Source organism: Rhinolophus sinicus, chromosome 16, assembly GCF_057876585.1.
Source record: "Rhinolophus sinicus isolate RSI-liver-muscle chromosome 16, RSI-T2T, whole genome shotgun sequence".
In the NCBI taxonomy this organism is placed as follows: Eukaryota; Metazoa; Chordata; class Mammalia; order Chiroptera; family Rhinolophidae; genus Rhinolophus; species Rhinolophus sinicus.
In genome coordinates, this window is record NC_142516.1 from 104,488,805 (window position 1) to 104,505,661 (window position 16,857).

General features: G+C 37.1%; 1 protein-coding gene across 2 annotated transcripts in view; it reads left to right on the forward strand.

Moving 5' to 3' along the window:
- Window positions 1-16,857, forward strand: part of CYSLTR2 (cysteinyl leukotriene receptor 2) — a 34,984-nt gene that overhangs the window by 14,116 nt on the left and 4,011 nt on the right. For both annotated transcript variants that reach the window (XM_019748035.3, XM_074329944.2), the window contains exon 3: window positions 2,364-2,562. In XM_019748035.3, coding sequence (XP_019603594.2) covers window positions 2,546-2,562 — 17 coding nt within the window. In that variant the 5' untranslated portion in view covers window positions 2,364-2,545. The remainder of the gene's footprint in view (window positions 1-2,363; window positions 2,563-16,857) is intronic.

Consider the following 16,857-nt stretch of genomic DNA (forward strand, 5'->3'; position numbering starts at 1 on the left):
CTTTGCCCCAGCATCTGTAGCTGGCAGTGTCCCTGAAGGCTTGCCACATCCTAGGCTGCCCTTCTCGTTGTAATTCACAAGCCCTGTTGGTCTTGAGATGGGAGGATTGGTGCTCATCACGGTCAAAAAGTTTAAGGACTTGATTGCTTTCAAGTCTATTTGTACTAACTCAGACCCTTCCCTGTCCTCTTAGATATAGGTTTTCCTTAAGATGCTATCAGAATCCTGGCTCCAAAGTCAGGATCTTTCAAACTAAAGAGTTTCTATATGGCCATAGGGACAGGTCTCTGTCCTTTACAAAAAACCAGTTTGTAATGGAACACTTCCATGAAAATTCCTCTGGCTGGTCACATACCAGTCTTAGTTTCCTTGCCTTGTCTCCTATCCCCTAGGCTCTGGGTGTTAACCCTGATTCCAGTGTTCTTCCCATCCAGAGCTGACCCGTAATCGTGACATCTGATCTAACTCCATGTTTGCTTCATGGACCTGGTTTGTGCATGCTGTCTGTCTGATGTCCAGCTCTTCAACACTATACTTCCTGATTTGGGGTTTGATCCTTCTGTCCTCGCTTGGCCAACGAATAGAAACTTTAGCTCTCTATCAAACTGGTTAAAACATTATCTCCAAGCCTCTTATTTTGCTATCTTCCCTTTCCCAAGTCAGGCCTACAGGCTTCCAATCTCTTCGTGACCATCTCCCTGAACTGTATCTGCAGCCTTGAGCTGTCTTCTGAGTTCTGTGCTCTTCATCCCAACTAATGGCCTCACCATGCTTCCTATAACCCAAGCTAGAAACCTCAGATTTACTGTTGAGACAGATCAAAAAGACAGATCCTTATAGTCAGCACTAAGTCCTGGGGCCATCTCAGAAATAGGATGTGGCCCTCAGTTCTGCACAGGAGGTATTTCATCTTGTCAGTCAGCTCATAGGCCTCAAGAAATCAATTTACACAAACCAAACTCACACGGGATGAATTTTCAACCCAGAATTCTGATATGTACTTTTATAATGGGGGATTCTACTTTCCCTTTGTTGGAATCTTCCAGTTCACAATCCACAGTCCACTCTTCCAGAGATTAAGAAGATGAGTTATCAGAAGCTTCCCTGGTAGGGATAGACTCAGACCAAGGAGTGGAGTTCTCTTGAGAGATTTTCATCATAAACACATCAGAATAACCTGAGAGTATGCTTCTGCAGAGTATGCTTTCCAACAAATACAAAGAGGAATCTACTTTGTACACTTCATATGAATGAGAGAATTGTCATCAACTCATCCCCATGGACAGTGGAATGATGGATGCTGAAGCTAGAGCATCCCTACATTCATTCGTGAGAGTGAAGCAGCTAGGGGACCCTTACCCAGTACCACGTACTCTTGTGAAACACACACATACTCTCTCTCTCTCTCTCTCTCATTTAATCCGTACAACTCAGTGCATAGGTGTTGTATGTCCCTGTTGTGGGTTGAATTATGTTCCCCAAAAAGATACATCCAAGTCCTAACCCCAGGTAACTAATAAGGTGAATGTGACCTTATTTGGAAATAGCATCTTGGCAGATGTAATTAGTTAAGAGGAGGTCACACTGGATTAAGATGAGCCCTAAGCTGAATAACTGGTATTCTTTTAAGAAGAGAAGACACTGTGACACTGAATACATATTGGGAAGACAATGTGAAGACACAGAAGGAAAACACCATGTGATAGAGTCAAGACTAGAGTGATGCCTCCACAAGCCAAGGAATACGAAGATTGCTGGTAACCACCAGAAGTTAGAAGAGGCAAGAAGAAAATTCTTCCCTAGGGCCTTTGAAGGAAGCATGCCCCTTCTAACACCTTGATTTCAGACTTCTAGCCTCCAGAACTGTGAGAGAATAAATTTCTGTTGTTTTAAGCCACTCAAATTGTAGTACTCTCTAAGGCAGGCCTAGGAAATTAATACAGTCTCCATTTCACTAATGAAGTAATGGGTGCTCAAAAATGCAAATTCACCCAAAAGTAAGTGCTTAGAACTCCCTGACTCCAAACACTTGAACACTTGCTTGTTGATCTGACCCATTAAGTAGGGGTTTTCTTTCTCCTCTATCAAAATCATCTTCCCAATGGATTATATAATGACATCAGCATTTCCCAAGTAAGGTTGTGTAGAACATTAATCCTGTGGGATAGTAGAATGTGTTAATGTGCAAAAGAAGTTTTTAGGGTCAAAAAAGGGAGGCATCCTATGTATAAATCAGCCTTTCTTTTTCCCTGCAGAATCCCTAATGGAGCCTTTAACGTGCATTATAAATCTCCAAGGGAGGGATAATAGAACTTCCTGTGTTTCTCAGGCTGATTTGAACATGGAAGTCTTTTCTTTTACAGAAGACATCTTATGGAACTCATTCTATGGAAGACACTTTGGGAAACGCTGAATTAAAGAAAGAAAGCTTTTCTTTTCTTTTTTTGACATCGTTTACAAGCCAACCATGTTTTCTGAGTTACATCTTCACATAGATCTCTGAAGGAGAATTGAAAAGCATCCATACTGCATCAGAAATATATTTATGAACCATCTCTTTGGGTAGGTTAATGTAACTAATGTTTCACCATACCCCTTTTATTCTTTAGATTATTGTGTGGATTCTCACAGTGTCTTCTAGTCCACATCCGTTAGAAACATGCCTGTATTTGAACAAAGTTGGGTTTATTGATTTGTTGTACCAAGGGAGGATGCACACCTTGGGAAACTGGGATATCTCAGAACGAAGATATTAGGAATTATTAGAGGATTTGTGCTTGTGTTAAGTAATTTTGGGGTGAGATTCAAGGAAGCAGGAATTTCCAGGATCAAAAATGATTATTAGTTCTCATAACAGACTCTGAAAAACAGGTACCTAGACTATCACACCCAAACAATGAAAAGATGTCCCCCAAAATTTACCTGTTTCTTTCTAGACATCAAGGAAGTTTCCCCCACCCCCACCCCGGTTGCGAGCTGTTCTGTAGTATTCGTACAGGTTCTATAAGAAGTGCTTACTTCAGCATATATTTCTGTTTGGCTAGCTAAGAAGAAATTAAGGATTATGTCATTATGCATGACAACTGTGCCTAATAAATTTACATTTAAATCTGGGCTTTATCATAGATAAAGCCAGACACTAGTTAAAGTGAGAAGGACAGACTTTAATCAATAATATACTATTGCAATAGAGAAAAGAATCCAACATGAACTGAACTCAACTTCAATTTTTATGGAGGTAACAGGACATTTTCAAGGGAGAAAGAGGGGGTGAAAAGGTGCTCAGTAGAAAATTCCAAAAAGTTGGAAGGGAAGCTTGGTCTGTATGAAATGCATCTGGGTTTGCTAACTGGCACTTACAGAGGGTTAGCCTCCTACCTTCTTACAGAGGCTGGAAGACAGGGGCCCTTTCTTCAGGTGTTGGTTCAAACAAAGAGTAAATTCTTTTGACAGCCTTGAGTTATCTCAGGCTATATTAAAAAGGGGAGGTTAGGGTCATCCTAGAGATGTGGACTTGAGCCATTAAGAACTATGTTAGTGTTTTATTAGGCCCAGGTGGAAACCTAGTTGGGAAGAGGGCTCACAGGAGCCTGGCTAGAGTTTGATCATGGAGAGAATATTGTCAGCTTCCAGAGAAGTTGTATACTTTGTGATTTTTGCCAGGGTCGGAGACAAGTTTTGGATAGTCCTTTCTCATTGCTTTCTCAGCTCTGGTAGTAGTTGCTTGCACAGTCTGTGTGGGGACAGAGTCCCAGAGAGCAGTTTCCAGGATCTCAGCCTCACGTGGAAAGGTGCTGGCTCGGGTAGTAGATGGCCATCAGCTGTGGCTAGTTGGCCATCAGCTGTAACCAGTTAGCCAATTGGCCACTGATATAACTGCTGTGGCTGCGTTGGTTAGTGAGTCCATCGGTTGGCAGGCAGAGAAGCGGACGGCAGGTTGCGTGTTGTGTGAGCCTCCAGTGAGACCATAGTGGTATGACTCCCCTACCTATGGCTCTGTGGGTGTTTCTTTTTGGCCTAGCCACATCCTGCATTCTTATGTGGGGAGCAGGACCAGAGACCCCGCAGGCCGCCCCCGCACGACAAATGGCGGAGCGAGCAGGGTCTCCAGCATGACAGTCTGCATGCATGGGAGTTAGTTATTCTTCCCAAGAGTTCTCTCAGTTAGCCTGTGCTTACCTTTTTCAAAGGTTTCTGTGTCTTCTTTTTAGGAAAACAGGATTCGCTGGAGGGAGTGATAATTCAAACCTTTGAAATTCTCTAACAATTATCCTGAATATACAGGCTAAGTTAGCGTGTGGCAGGTGGGTGTAAAAATGGTGCCCAAATAAATAAGAAGTATCCAAGTGAGGCAAGGACTGTGTTGGTATTGGGAATTTAAGAATAATTGATCACAACAGGCCTTCTCTTTATTTGAGCCTCTGTAGGGGTTGCATGAGTGGGGGGGCCACTTGAGGTGGACAGATTCCTTGGGGGAGTCAAACATGTCCTGCAAAGCAGGCTGGAATGCTTCTGAAGAAAACAAAGAAACTATTTTTAATCTAAGACAGGCCCCACCTTTATTCCCTCTCCTAACGGCTTAGGTCTTCTGGTGAAGACCTCAGCAGAAGTATTTTGCTGATGGGGGATCACTGTAAAATTTTTAAAAGACTGAAATTTGGGATTAATTATACAAGGGAAACTTAAATATCAGAAAGGATATGTAGAAGAAAATTTACCGTTTGAAGTGGTTTTTCTTCTTTTTTTTAGTTATTAAATTTTGTCAGCAATCAGTTGACTTCAGAACAGTAGCTATGGTCTGAGAAAACCACAAAAGATATATTTTTTTCTTAAGTGGCAGAAGACCATAATGGGTCACAGGATAAAGAGAAGGGAGATCATTTTACTTAATAGAGGGAGTGAAAGTACAGTGATGGACAAGATGAGTAGTGAAGGGAAAGAAAAAGGGTGCTAAAGAACCAGAAAATTAATTTTGTACTGTCGTGTGGGAAAGCTGTCTGCCTCTGCAGTCAGTAGTTTTCTCTGCTGTTTTGGGCAGAAGCTGTGCACATCTGTAAATCAACAGCTTCCGGAGAATTTCTAAAAATCTTCAGTTTGAGGTCTTTCAAAGGCATGAACTTCCAGTAGTTGACAGGAAGTAGTATGTCTTTTTAGTTGGGAAACATGAATCCAAAGATTAAAAGATTGGAGTCTTAATGCTGTGCCAGTTGTTAAAAGTACCAATGAGGTCCTTTCCATCAAGGTTCAAGAGAAGTTATTCTCTGATGTCTTTTCCAGAATATCAAATATCTAGGTTTCACATCACACCGAGGCCATTTTGGAGGATATTTTGGAAATGCAACTCTCCTGCAGATATCACATTAGATTGCAATAAGGTAGGATCAAAAATTTGAAATAATTCCCACATGCATAAGACAACCTGTTATTTACTCAGAAGGAGATAATTTGTGGGTCCTAGAGGAGATTGCTCTTATTACCTGCCATCAATAGAAATACTTGAGATATTAGATGCTTGAGTGTTGTAGATTCCATCAGTTCTTGTTACTTTCTTGTTTGTGGATAAGGACAGAGATGTTTCTAAATAAAAGGGAAATGCTTACAGTTCTTTATTGACTGTATCAGTGAAATGCGTGTCTTTTTTACTGGAGAGACAAGTTGGGATTACAAAATGAAGTGATTTTTTTCCCCTACTACTACGGCCAGCGCTCTTTAGCAAGGAAAAGCTTTTAACATACTCTGAGAATCAGCAATAACCAGAACACATTCATAGACCTTTTAGAGATGTTCAAAGGAGCCTTAAGGCTGTGGTCCATGTCCTACCTGCAGTCTCGCTAGCATTGTGTTGATGGAGGGTAGGGCAAGCATCGAGACATCCTTTAGCAACAATCTTAAAGTTACCCCACCACTGTTGGTTTAATATCATTGCCAGTTGATCCCTGCTATTGTAGGTAATGTCATGAAGCAGCCTAGCTAAACTCTACTTATAATATGGCTCTCTCTTTAGGTAATAGTAAAGCATCTCAAGGTTCTATCATTCATCATCCATTTTGTAGGGGTTCTTGTAGTGACAGGAAATTGCAGTTTCTGAAGCATTTTGAATTCATGGATGAATCCAAAATTACATGCCATATGTCAGTGTGAATGCTTGCCCTTTTATCATTTTGACAACTGGCAAGTCTGGGTAAAGGTAATTCATTTAGCCATCTGAATTTATTTCAGGCTAAATTCAAGGGTAAATTCAAGTCGGTGATAGCATAGCCTGCTTGACAATTTTCAGTTTTTCTTTTTAAGTATGAACCAACCAACAAACAAAATTAAATTAAGGCTATCCAAGGGAGAATCTAGAAGGTCCATGCAAGGTATCATGAGTGTGTTTTTCTACAGAGAAGGGAAGAAGGGTAGCTCAGTTTAGAGTGTTACAGCAATGAATGGTGATGTCTGAAGGGAAACCAGCAAAATTGCATAGGTTAGGTAATTAGCTGAAAAGTCCTGAGTTATTTCTGTCAATGAAAATCATCTGTGCAGCAGAGAAACTATTAAGTTTAGTGGAGACCCTAGAACTAAGTTGACTAAGTTGATTTAAGGCTTCTACAAGCCTTGCCGCAGCTATTACAGCTCTTAAACAAGATGGTTATGAGTGGCTCCTGCATGTAATGAAAGACTGAAATAAACGGTCTCTGATGGGTCCCATGTAATTGAACCCCTAGTGCTTGTTCAGACTTGTCATGGCAGAAAAGGAAAAAGGGTTTGTGAATTTACAATCCTGAAAATAACTCTTTTGATACTTGTTTATTATAGCAATCTTTGTATTTAAACATGAGCATGCTGCTTTTAACTTAGAAAGTATGTAATCCTTGAAAGATATTTATATTAGCATGTTTTACTTAAGTATAATTAACTTAGCAAAATCATCCTTTTTGTAATTTATCAGTTTTGATTACTAAGTTTGATAAACAAACCCATTCTCATAATGGTTTTAAATTAATAAAAATTCAAAATATTTTTAGAAATCTAATTATTCCTATTGTCCTTCCTTTCATAGGATGAAGGAACAAAACTTTTGTTACCTATTGGCCATTGTAGTAACCCAAAGGTAGTTTAGGAACAAAAGACATATTAATAGCTTCATTCTGAATTTGGGACCTGGATTTAAGAAAGGAAGAATCAAGAATAGTTATTTGAGGAGACAAGATATAAGTTTTAAGTATCTAGAGTCAAGAAATAATTATAGGTAACATTGTAAAAATGCTCAGCAATTAACAATACTTATATTGTTATACTTAGGAACTTAATTTTTTTAAAGTAAGGAATCTTTTTTAAATGATTTAAAAGTATATCAGAAACAAGTTAGCTGAATATTTTATTGACAAAAAAGAAATCTTTACTAATGTGAGCATAAAAGAACCTAATTATTTTATATTAAGAAGACCCAAATTCTAATTTCACTCTTTTGTACATTATTCATGTAACAATTCACAGTAAAAGATTTATTAATATGCACTTTACATTAATATGTATCTATTTAGGCATTCAAAATATGCAAATATATAAATAATAAATTTAAAGTGTTTAATTATAGCTTTAAAATTCAATCTGCTAAATAAAATATTGTGTATATCATATTAAATTTACCCTCTGAATATACTGTTTCAGCTTTCCTAATAAACAAATAGAAAATCATATTCACTGTCTTATATACAGATTTGTATTTCTCTATTTTAATCATTTATTTTAATTATTGTCTTCAATCAAAGTAATTTTCCTTTTCTTGAGCTATAAAAAATGTTAGAGGAGATAAAATAAAGAATTATTTAGATTTTTTCCTGTCTACTAGCATTTATTTCATTCAATTAAAACAATTTGCATATTTTATTCATCTGTTGCCATTCTGACAAATAAGGTAACCAGTATTTTGTATGTTTCTTATTTAGAAATTGTTTAGGCATCCAAAGATTTATTAATTAACCACCTGTCAAAAGTCTCAAAGTTAGTTAAGGATCAGGAAATTATAATTTTGGTTAATACATTAAATCCTTATGATTTACAGCAATGTAAGAATTTTATAAAATTAAACTTTTAAAAAGACATACATTATTATCACTCATTTCAGTTGAATACAATTTTATATGTATAATTTTAAATTTTAAACAAAGTATGGAAATAGTGGGATCTTGCTTATCTCATAAAAACAATGTAGAAAATTCAGTTTAATAAAAAAAATATTAACCCTGGCCTGTACAAACCAAAATATTGTGTTAACACTAGTTTTATATATAAAACTAACATATTTTTAAAAACTAAATCATGCCAAAAACATTATCTTCTTTTAACTTGAAGATAATGCCCTTCTTTTCTCACAACCGTAATAATAAAACCCATTATGTAAATATACTTTTAGTGTTCACAAACTGAAACATATTTTAATAACTTTTCCTTACTTTATTTGGACATTTTGACTGTTTTTCTGGACTATATATTTCTTGAATGTGCACATAAAAAGTGAATGACTTTTTGATCAGGTAATCATTAATTTGTTAACGGGAAAAGAGAGGAAGAGGAATTGAAAAAAAATGAGAAGGGAGTCTGCTTCATATGAATATGACATTAACACTGAAAAAAGATAATTATGTTCCCTCTGAAAAGAAAGGAAATAAAGTTTATATATAGAAAATAGATTTTGAAATACACACACAAAAAAGAGCGACATTAAAATTAGTTTAAGTTCTTCACAATTTTATCAGTAACTCTGATTAAAAAGCCAGCACTTATTAATCCCCAAAGTATGGAAGCAAAGGAGGGAGTTATTGCCAACATTAAACAAAAGAATCTCTTTTAGACATACAATCTTCTCTTGAAGTTTCTCTTATTGTTTCTAAAGTGCCTCTCAAGTAAACAGTCTTATGTCAAAGTTCCCCAAAGTGGCTATTGCAATTCCAAATTGTCCCTGGTGAAATTGTGCCAGTTGTAGAGATAAGCACACATGTTTGTGTTAACAGGGAGAAAAGCTGAAGGAAACAGTTCTTGGGCCCGGAAGAGGTGCAATTCTAGGTTGAATAGGCTCCATGAGAACTGCAGTAATGAAAGGATGGTATTTTTATGAATTTCTGTCTCCGGAATTTGGGTAATGGTCAGTTGTCTCCAATTAGTGCTTAAAAAACTAAAGAAAACAGTTCTCAGGGTCACAGAGTTAAGACAGAGGAAGTCTTAAGTTTTGAAATGACCTGACAAAGTTTATCCAAAGGACAAACTATGTCCAAGGAATGCCACGCCTTCTGAACTCAGCCCTGGGGGCAGCTAGAAGATGGACTGCTGGGACCTTTGCTTGTTTTTTCCTTATAGACTTTTCCTCTGGTAGACAAACAATACTCAAGCCCATAGACAGGCTATAGAACGGTGTTAGAAGGCTAGAAAACAATTATTACAATTTACCAGATTTACAAATCTGATCAGTAACTAAAATGTCTCAGAAGATTTATTCCTTGGAAAACAAAATACATACTGCTGAAGGTTCTCAACAAAATATCAGAGCTCAATGCAGTGTGAACTTATTTCCAGCCACGAGCAGGGGTCACAGATGTGCACACTATTACTGAGATGAGGTACTTGTTCAAGGCAGGAAGGACTTCCCAGGAGTCTCAGTGAAACTCCAAGTTGTCAGTGTCCTTCAGCCAAAGCCCACCAGAAACACACCTGATAGTGAACAAGGTGGCTTTATTATTAATTCCAAAAAGGCTCCTGAGAGCCTTCTTCCATTTTCCTTGGGATGACCTCTCCAGGCATACAGTGTGCAGAGGTTAGAGAAGAATGCTGTGTGGGGGGAAGGGGATCTTTCACAACAACAACAAACAGGCTGTAAACACAAGAACTACTGAGCAGTTCTTTCCAGATGGAATTCTGCAGTCGTCTTAGGGTATCCTGATCAAACCACATTTAACTTTTTCTTAATTAAAATTTTCATTTTGAGATAATTATAACTTCTCATAGTTATAAAAAATAATAGAGAAATCACTTGTTTGTACTCTTTTCCCAGTAGTAACCTCTTGCAAAGCTATAGGATAATGTCACAACCAGTTACTGATATTGATATAGTTATGACACAGAACATTTCTATCACAAGGATTCCTCAAATTGCTCTTTTATAGCCATATCCCCTTCCCTCCCATCCCCATGACCTTAATTCCTGGTAACTACTAATCTGTGTTCATTTCTATAATTTTGTCATTTTAAAGATTTTATATAAATGGTATTCTACTTTATATAATCTTTTGAGATTGGCTTTTTATTTTCGCATAGCATAATTCCTGGGAGATTTTTCCAAGTTATTGCAGGTATCGATAGTTCACTCCTTTTCATTCCTTTCCATTGCTGAGTAGTGCGTATCCATGGTATGCATTTTTTACCACAGCTATTTAATCATTGAAGGACATCTGACTTGTTTCCAGTTTTTCTTTTCTCTGTTGAATCACTTCTGCACCTTTGTTGAAATTAGTTAGGCATATTTGTGTGAATCTGTTTCTAGGTTCTCTATTTTGTTCCATTGATTTGTGTCTATCCTTTTATTACCACACAATCTTCATAACTTTAGCTGTAAAATAAGTCTTGAAATTGGGTAGATGGATTTTTTTCCCCATGTTCTCCTTTTTTTAAATGTTCTAGTTCTTTGGCCTTTCTACATAAAGTTTAGAAAAATTTTGTCTATAGATACAAAAAAGTCTTAAAAGGGTTTTATTAGGAATTGCTTTAATCCTGTGTATCATATTGAGGGGGATTGACATCTTTATTCTGTTGACCTTCAAATTCACGGACATGGTATGTATCTCCATTTATTTAGAAGTTTGATTTTTTTCATCAGCATTTTGTAGTTTTCAGCATACAAATCTTGTAATGTGTTGTTAGATTTACACATAAGTGTCTCATTTTACTTTTGAATGATTGCAAATGAAACTGTATTTTTAGTTTTAGTGTGTCCATATGTTCATTACTAGTATTTACAAACAAAATTGATTTTTGTATGTTTATCTTACATCCTGTAGCATTGCTGAATTCACTTGTTACTTCTACAATTTTTTTGTGTAGATTAATTGTGAGTGTTTATATAAACAATCAAATCATCTGCAAGTGGGAAGTGTTTTACTTTTTTCCTTTTAATCTGTATAATGTTTATTTCCTTTCTTGCCTTATTTCACTGGCTAAAACTTATAGCACTATGTTGAATAAGAGCAGTGAGAGTGGACATTCTTGTATTGTTCCCAATTTTAGGGAGAAGGCATTCCGTTTTTCACAATTAAGTATGGTAGCTATCGATTTTTTGAGATAATCTTTATCATGTTGAGGAACTGCCCTCTGTTCCTCTGTTTCTGAGAGTTTTGATCATGCATAGCTATTGGATTTTGGCAAATGTTTTGTTTGCATCGATTCATATGATCATGTGATTTTTTTCCTTCACCTGTTTACATGAATTACATTGACTGTTTTAAAAATATTGAACCAGCCTTGAATTCATGGAATAAATCCTACTTGGTAATGGTGTAAAATTCTTTTTGTATATTGCTAAATTCTACTTGCTAATACTTTGCTAAGAGATTTTACATCTATTTTCATAAGTAATATTGGTCTGTATTCTTTTGAGGATTTGTTTGTTTGTTTTATATTATCTTTGGTTTTGATATCAGGTTAATACTGCACAAAATAAATGGGATGTGTATTCTCCTTTTGTGTATTCTGGATGATATTGTATGGAATTGGTGTTAATTCTTATTTAAATATTTGGTAGAATTCTCCAGTGAAACCACCTGGATCTGGAGATTTCTTTATTGAGTTTTGGTGATAGAAGGAGAACTGACTGTGGGTGGTGAACACGCAATGAAATATATAGATGATGTATTATAGAATTATATACTTGACACCTATATAATTTTATATACTTGACACCTATATAACCAATATCATCCCAATACATTTAATAAAAATTTGAAAAATAAATTATTTTTCTTAATAGTTCAGATTATCTGTTTCATACTTGGTGAGTTGGGATAGTTTGTAATTTTAATCCATTTCATTGCAGTTGTCAAGTTTATGTTTGTGAAGTATTCATAGTATCCCCTTATTATCCTTTTGATGTCTGCAGTGTCCATAATGATGTCTTGTTTCATTCCTGGTAACAGTAATTTGTGTCTGCTCTGTCTTTTCTTTTGTCCATCTTGCTCTAGCTTGTCAATTGTATTGATTTTTTTTGGAGAACTAGTTCTAAGTTTCATTGATTTTTCTCCTTTTTTTTTTTCTGTTTACAATTTCCTTGATTTCTGCTCTTATCTGTATTATTTCCTTCCTTTTTCTTGTTTTGGGTTTATTTCACTTGTTCTTTTTTGTTTGTTTGTGTTTTTTTAGCTTCTTGATATGGGAACTTAGATGATTGATTTAAGAGTTTTTCTTTTGTAATGTATATAATTAGTGTTATACAGTTCCCTATCAGCACTGCTTTTGCTACATCCCTTTCGCTATATCCCTTTGATATGTTGTATTTTCATTTTCATTCAGTTCAATATATTATTTGGTTTCCCTTGAAACTTCCTCTTTGAGCCATGAATTACTTAGAAGTGTGTTTTTAGTTTCAAAGTGTTTGGAGACTTTTCTGTTACCTTTCTGTTGTTGATTTCTACTTTGACTCCATTATAGATATAGAGCACACTCTGATTTCAATTCTTTTAAATCTGTCAAGATTTGTTTTAAGGTTCAAGATATGATTTATTTGGGTACATGTTCTGTGGACACTTAAAAAGAATGTGTATCCTGCTGTTGTTGGATGATATGTCCTATAACTGTCAATTGGGTCCTGTTAGTTTATGATGTTTTTGAGTTTTTTCTATATCCTTGCTGAGTTTTTATCCATTTGTCCATTTTGTCCATTTGACCCTGTTGAGAGAGGGTCTTGAAATTATCAACTGCTATAATTGTGGGTTTTTCTATTTCTCCTTTCAGTTCTATCAGTTTTTGCTTCACATAGTTTGTAACTCTGTTGCATACACTTTTAGAATTAGTATGTCTTCTTGGTGGATAAACTCTTTTTTAAAAGATTTTTATTAAAATATAGCTAACATACAATATTATGTTAATTTCAGATATGCACAACAGTTATTCAACATTTATATATGTAAAGAAGTCATCACCATAAGTCCAGCAACCATATGATACTGGACCACACTATCACAATATTGACTATATTCCCTGTGCTGTACATTATATCACATGACTTACTTGTTTTACAGTCATACCTGGAAATACGAACCTCTTATTCCCCTTCACATTCTCCCCCTTTAAATTTTTCATTTACAATTGACATTCAATATTATTTTATACTAATTTCAGGTGTACATCATCATGGTTAGACATTTTATAATTTAAGAAGTGATCTCCCTGACTAATCTAGTACCCACCTGGCACTATACATAGTTATTACCATGTTATTGACTGTATTCCCTATGCTTTACTTTACATCCCCATGACTATTTTGTAACTACCAATTTGTACTTCTTAATCCCTTCACCTTTTTCACCCAGCCTTCCTACCCCTTCCCATCTATCACCCCAATGTATCTAGTGCCCATTTGACACCATACATAGTTATTACAATATCACTGATTATATTCCTTATGCTATACCTTACATCCCCATGACTACTGTGTAACAACCAATTTGTACTTCTTAATCCCTTCCCCTTTTTGACCCATCCCCTTTTTCCCTCCCATCTGGCAACCATCAAAATGTTCTCAATATCTATGAGTATGTTTCTGTTTGGTTTGTTTATTTTGTTCTTTAGATTCCACATATAAGCGAAATCACATTGCATGTGTCTTTCTCTGTCTGACATACTTCACTCAGCAAAATACCCTCCAGGTCCATTGATGCTACTGCAGATGGCAAGAATCCATTCCCTTCTTGCCTCCACCTCTTGGCCACTGTAAACAATGCTGCAATGAACATATAGATGCACACATCCCCTCAAAGTAGCGTTTTAGGTTTCTTGAGGATAAATACCCAGAAGTGGGATTACTGGGTCCTTCTTTGTCTCGTGTTATAGCCTTGTTTTAAAGTCTGTTTTGTCTGGTATAAGTATTGCTACGCCAGCTTTTATTTGTTTCCATTTTCATGAAATATATTTTTCTACTCCTTTACTTTCAGTCTGTGAGTGCCTTTTGAGCTGATGTGAACCTCTTGTAGGCAGCATATGTATGGATCTTATTTTCTTATCAATTTGGCCACCCTATCTTTTGATTGGAGCATTTAATTTATTTACATTGAAAGTAATTGTTGGTAGATGTGTAGTTATTGCCATTTTATTATTCATATTTTTGGTCTTTTTGTCATTTTTCTTTTAAAGTAGTCCCTCTAAGATTCCTTGTAATCCTGGTTCAGTGGTAATGAACCCCTTTAGCTTTTTCTTGTCTGGGAAGCTCTTTATTTGTCCTTGGATTCTAAATGATAGCTTCTCTGAGTAGAGTAATCTTGGTTGTATGTACTTACTTTTCATCAATTTGAATATTTTGTGCCAATCCCTTCGGGCCTGCAAAGTTTCTGTTGATAAATCAACCTGACAGTCTTATGGGAGCTCCCTTATAGGTAAATAACTGCTTTTCTCTTGCTGCTTTTAAGAGTCTTTCTTTACCTTTAACCTTTGGCATTTTAATTATAATGTGTCTTGGTGTGGGCCTCTTTGGGTTCACCTTGTTTGGGACTCTGCACTTCCTGAGCTTATATATCGATTTCTTTCACCAGGTTAGGGAAGTTTTCCATCATTATTTCTTCAAATAGGTTTTCAATTTCTTGCTCTTTCTCTTTTCCTTCTGGTACCCTTATAATGCGAAGGTTGGTATGCTTGATGTTGTCCCAGAGGCCCCTTAAACTATCTTCATTTTTTTTTTTTTTTTTTTATTCTTTTTCTTTTTAGTGTTCTAATTGGGTGTTTTCTGCTACTTTATCTTCTAAACAAGTGACTCGATCCTCTGCTTCACCTAATCCACTCTTGATTCCCTTTAATATATTCTTCATTTCAGTTATTGTAGTCTTTATTCCTGACTTCCTTTTTTTTTATGTTTTCTATCTCCATTTTTATAATTCCTATCTCTTTGTTGAAGTTCTCCCTGACATCACTGAGCATCCTTATAACCAGTGTTTTGAACTCTGCATTTGGTAGATTGCTGTCTCCATTTTGCATAGTTCTTTTCCTAGAACATAGGAGCTTTGTTATGTTCTTTCATTTGGGATATGTTTCTTTGGCTCCCCATTTTGGCTGCCTCCCTGTGTTTGTTTCTATGTATTAGGTAGGGCTGCTATGCTTCCCAGTCTTAGTGTAGTGGTCTTATGTAGTAGGTGTGCTGTGGGGCTCAGTGGTGCAGTCTTCCTGGTCACCTAAACCAGGTACTCCAGGTGTATCCCTTGTGTGGGTTGTGTGTGCCCTCCTGTTGTAATTGAGCCTTGGTTGCTGTTTGCACATTAATGGGAAGGATTGATTCTTGGGCTGATTGGTTGTGAAGACTTGTTGTGATTATAGTGGAGGAGCTAGGGTGCAGGGGCTGATCCTGTGGAGCAGGATTTGCTTTAGCAGGGCTCTAGTGCCTGCCAAACATGGCCTTTGGGTGTGTCATCCCCAGAGGCTGCTGGGTGATGATTTGTCTGGGTCCAAAGCTGGCGACTGGGTGTGCCAGCCCATAGTCTTTCTGCAGGGGGGGGGGGGTCTCACTGCAGGCCAAGTTCAGCTGCAGTCAGTGCCCTGCCTGGGGCCACCTGGCATGAGTTACAAAGCAATCTGCAGATGGCCTCCACTTGCTCTGGGCTTTGGGATGCCTCACTACTGCTGGGATTATGGCTGTTCACCCACATGTTTGGTACATGCTGAAGCCAGATTCTGCTTGTTTGGGTTTTGTGAAACTTCAAGATATTTTTAGGACAGTTCACAGCATGAACCAAGACAAACAGCTGTATAAACAGCTGTTTATACAGAAAAGCCACTAGAAGCAGCTTGGGCAGGCCTGGAAGTCGGACTGAGCAAGGTCCCTGGGTATGAGGGCGAATGAACAGTTAGCTAGGTTGATGGAGACTCAGATATGAGTTGCATGAATGAGGGGGAGGGCTCAACGAAGAAACAATGGTTTCTGCCAGCTCCTCCACCCAGGAGAAAGCTGCCCCTCTAGCCAGACAATTCAGTTCTTCTGTGTATGTCCCTGGTGACTTTTGAGCTGCTGCCCCAATGCTGGGTGAGTGAGTCCATCAGTGAGTAAGTCCATGTGCCCTTTAAGAGGAGTGCTTAGAACTTCAACTGCCCTCTGTTTCACTCAGCCACAATCTCCACTAGTTTTCATAGCCAGAAGTTGTGGGGACTTCTCTCCTGGAATCCTGGGCTGGGGAGTCTGGTGTGGGGCTAGGACTCCTTGCTCCTCAAGGGGGAGGGGACTTCTGCAGCCAAGATATTCATCCCGATTTTTAATGGTCACCCACGTGTGTGGGACCAGCCCATTCCACATCTCTGCCCCTCCTACCAGTCTCAAGGTGGCTTCTTCTGATGTCCTTAGTTGTAGGGCTTCAGTTCAGGCAATTCTCAATGATGGTTGTTCTGTAGTTTTGTTATAATTTTGATATGGTGGTGAGATGAGATAAGCACAGCATTTACCTACTGTGCCATCTTGATGGATTTGTGAATAAAGTCTTTTATTATTATATAATACCCCCATGTCTCTGGTAATTTACTTTGTTCTGATGTTTACTTTATCTGATATTAATAGCCACTCCTGATTTCCTTTGATTAATGTTTGTGTTTTTTATTCTTTTACTTTCAAACTGCCAATATTGTTATTTGAAGTGAGTG